Genomic DNA, 2,500 nt, shown 5'->3' with positions numbered 1-2,500 from the left:
ACACACACACTCTTGCACAGTAAGTAGCAGGTCTGAACAGTGATAGGACAGTGTCAAGTGACAGAACTCTCTCCACCCTTGGTGTGACCTGGTACGGAAAGGTCACTCCCAGAGGGCCGGTGGGGCAGAGCAGGTTCCTGTGAGTCAGGAAAGATACAGATCACATACTCTCCACCAGAGGGCGGTACAACGAACAGACGGAGCAGGAAGCCTATTTGAAGCCGTACTGTAACATTGAACAAAAATGTGCAAAAAGGGAGGGTGACCAACTGAAACATATTTTTTTTTTCATCCACGTTCTTTCTTTCTTTCTTTCTTTCTTCTTCTTCTACGGTCCGCACGCCCCTCCCGCCGTGATGTCACACAGAAACGCCGTCTCCAACTTCCTGGCCTCCAGAGGCTCGCCGACAACAGACCCCGCCCCGTAGCAACCGCTGTCAACGGCTGGTCTGGAGGACGGGTTGCCTCGGGAACCGCGGCTGAGCTGTAAGCGGATGGGGCTGGTCGTGGTTGTGGTGGTTGTGGTGGTTGTCGTGGCGATGACGGGAGGGGTCTGCCTATAACCCCGTCTGACATCATCAAGCTGAGCCGGACGGAGAGAGAGAAGAGTCAGCTATGGCCTCGTCCAGATTTACTAAAACACTCCTATTCACACTAGTATAGATCTGACAGTGGCGGGCATTCTACACCTAGGCCTTCAGTGATATCCTCCCGCATTGAAACCGCCTTCGAATAACCTCACCATGACACCATGACACTAGGGCTAGGCTATTGTCATTCAACGTAACCACACCATATTCATAGTACTAGTAGCATGAAAGTTAAAGCTGGGGTCATCAAACCGAACAGCAAGAATGCTACCGAACAGAAACGTTTAACAACATTGAACAAACTTGCATAGGGCATTTAAAACGTAATAATATAACTTTCAAAGTCTGAACACAATGCATGCTGGGAAACAGGAAGGCACTGTGTATCCCCGTCGCCACAATATGTTTAATGCGTTGTAGGGCTGAACATTTTGATGCATGTTTGTAGGTGGCTAGGAATCAGAATGGGAGCTGAGAATTCTGATTGGAGGTATATTATTATGATCATATTTTAATGTCCAATCCTTTTCTATGTTGCTAATATCTATCCAATCCTGTCAGACCTTAGTGCCTTGTGGTGTGGGTGAGGCTTGTGGTTATGTATGGACTGATCCATTGGGTGCATGTTTCTAAGGACACAGTTAGTTGGAGGATGGAACTTACATTTCAACATTGGCCACATACCAACTGGTAGCAGGAAATGGATGGAATTGGACACGCCATTAAGAGAGGAGAGAGATGATTGGACAGGACATTTGGAGAGGAGAGACAGGGATTGGACAGGGTGCTAAAATGAGATGATTGGACAATAAGTATGCAGAGGAGAGATGATTGGAGAATGCTATTACAGTAGCAGGCAAGTGATTGGTCAAGCTGACCTCAGACATGGAGATGTCCTCTGGCTGTGTTAGAATCTGGAGAGGAGAGACATGCATGCACGCACACACACGCACACACACACACACACACACACACACACACACACCCACACACACATACACACACACACCCACACACACACACACACACACACACACAAACACACATGCATGCACACACACACAAACAACAACAAAAACAACAACAACAGTGCAGTGGTTAGAATCACATGGACTTGGCCCCGCGGTGGCGCAGCGGTCTAAGCATTAGCCACTAGTGCAAGCTGCCCACCGGGGACTGGGATCGAATCCCGGTCTCGCCAGACCCGGATATGGCCGGGGCACACAGGGAGCGGCATATTGAGCGGCCGCTCCCAAAGGGGGGTATAGGACTATTTCCGGACAAGGATCCGTCGCGCAACACCGCCCCCGTCTGGTGCTGGAGTAACAGTGTCAGGCTCGAGGAGCCAGTCAGCTAGTCTGCCTGGCGATCTCCTCTGGGGCTGCCGGCCACACGGGGTCATGCGGCGGATCCTACGCAATAGGCAGGGGATAATTGGATGCTAGGTTGGGTGCAATTGGATACCAAATTGGGTGAAAAAGGGATAAAAAAAATCTGAAAAACTAATGAAAAAAAAAAAAGAATCACATGGACTTGACACATACAGGCATACACATGCTAACCCTTAGCCTACAGGCTAAAGACCGTAGCGGTGAAACATGGGCCATGGTATGTGTATATGGATGTATGGATTATGTCTGAGGCCAGCAGATTAGCGGATAAGACCTCAGCTCCAACGCATTCCTCAACAGTCCTAACAGGAGTACGTCTCTATGAACTAAATACACACTGATGCAAAGCGAAGCAGGTTCGCAGAGAGATTAGACAGAGATGGAGGGGGAAGGTTTCCCTGAGGAGTACGTAGTACATGCCAATACACGGACGAGGTTCAGTTAAGTACACACACTTGTAATGCCAGTAAACAAAGTGTCCAAAAGACGTCCTCCAGGGAAGCCGGAATGTGGGTTCAG

General features: G+C 49.2%; 1 protein-coding gene across 1 annotated transcript in view; it reads right to left on the bottom strand.

The window, feature by feature from the left end:
- Positions 1-328: 328 nt before the first annotated feature.
- The window catches only part of LOC308167549 (melanopsin-A-like), a gene marked incomplete at its 3' end in the record, with an annotated part of 15,802 nt that continues 13,630 nt past the window's right edge, over positions 329-2,500 (bottom strand). The window contains exons 10-11 of the mRNA XM_080541966.1: positions 1,439-1,504; positions 329-583 (exon numbers count right to left, since the gene is read on the bottom strand). Coding sequence (XP_080398092.1) covers positions 329-583; positions 1,439-1,504 — 321 coding nt within the window. The remainder of the gene's footprint in view (positions 584-1,438; positions 1,505-2,500) is intronic.

The sequence above is a fragment of the Nansenia antarctica genome (assembly GCF_963989245.1).
Source record: "Nansenia antarctica genome assembly, chromosome: 11".
Classification (NCBI taxonomy): Eukaryota; Metazoa; Chordata; class Actinopteri; order Argentiniformes; family Microstomatidae; genus Nansenia; species Nansenia antarctica.
The sequence above is the reverse complement of the archived record's forward strand: the minus strand, read 5'-3'. Positions and strand labels throughout refer to the sequence as shown.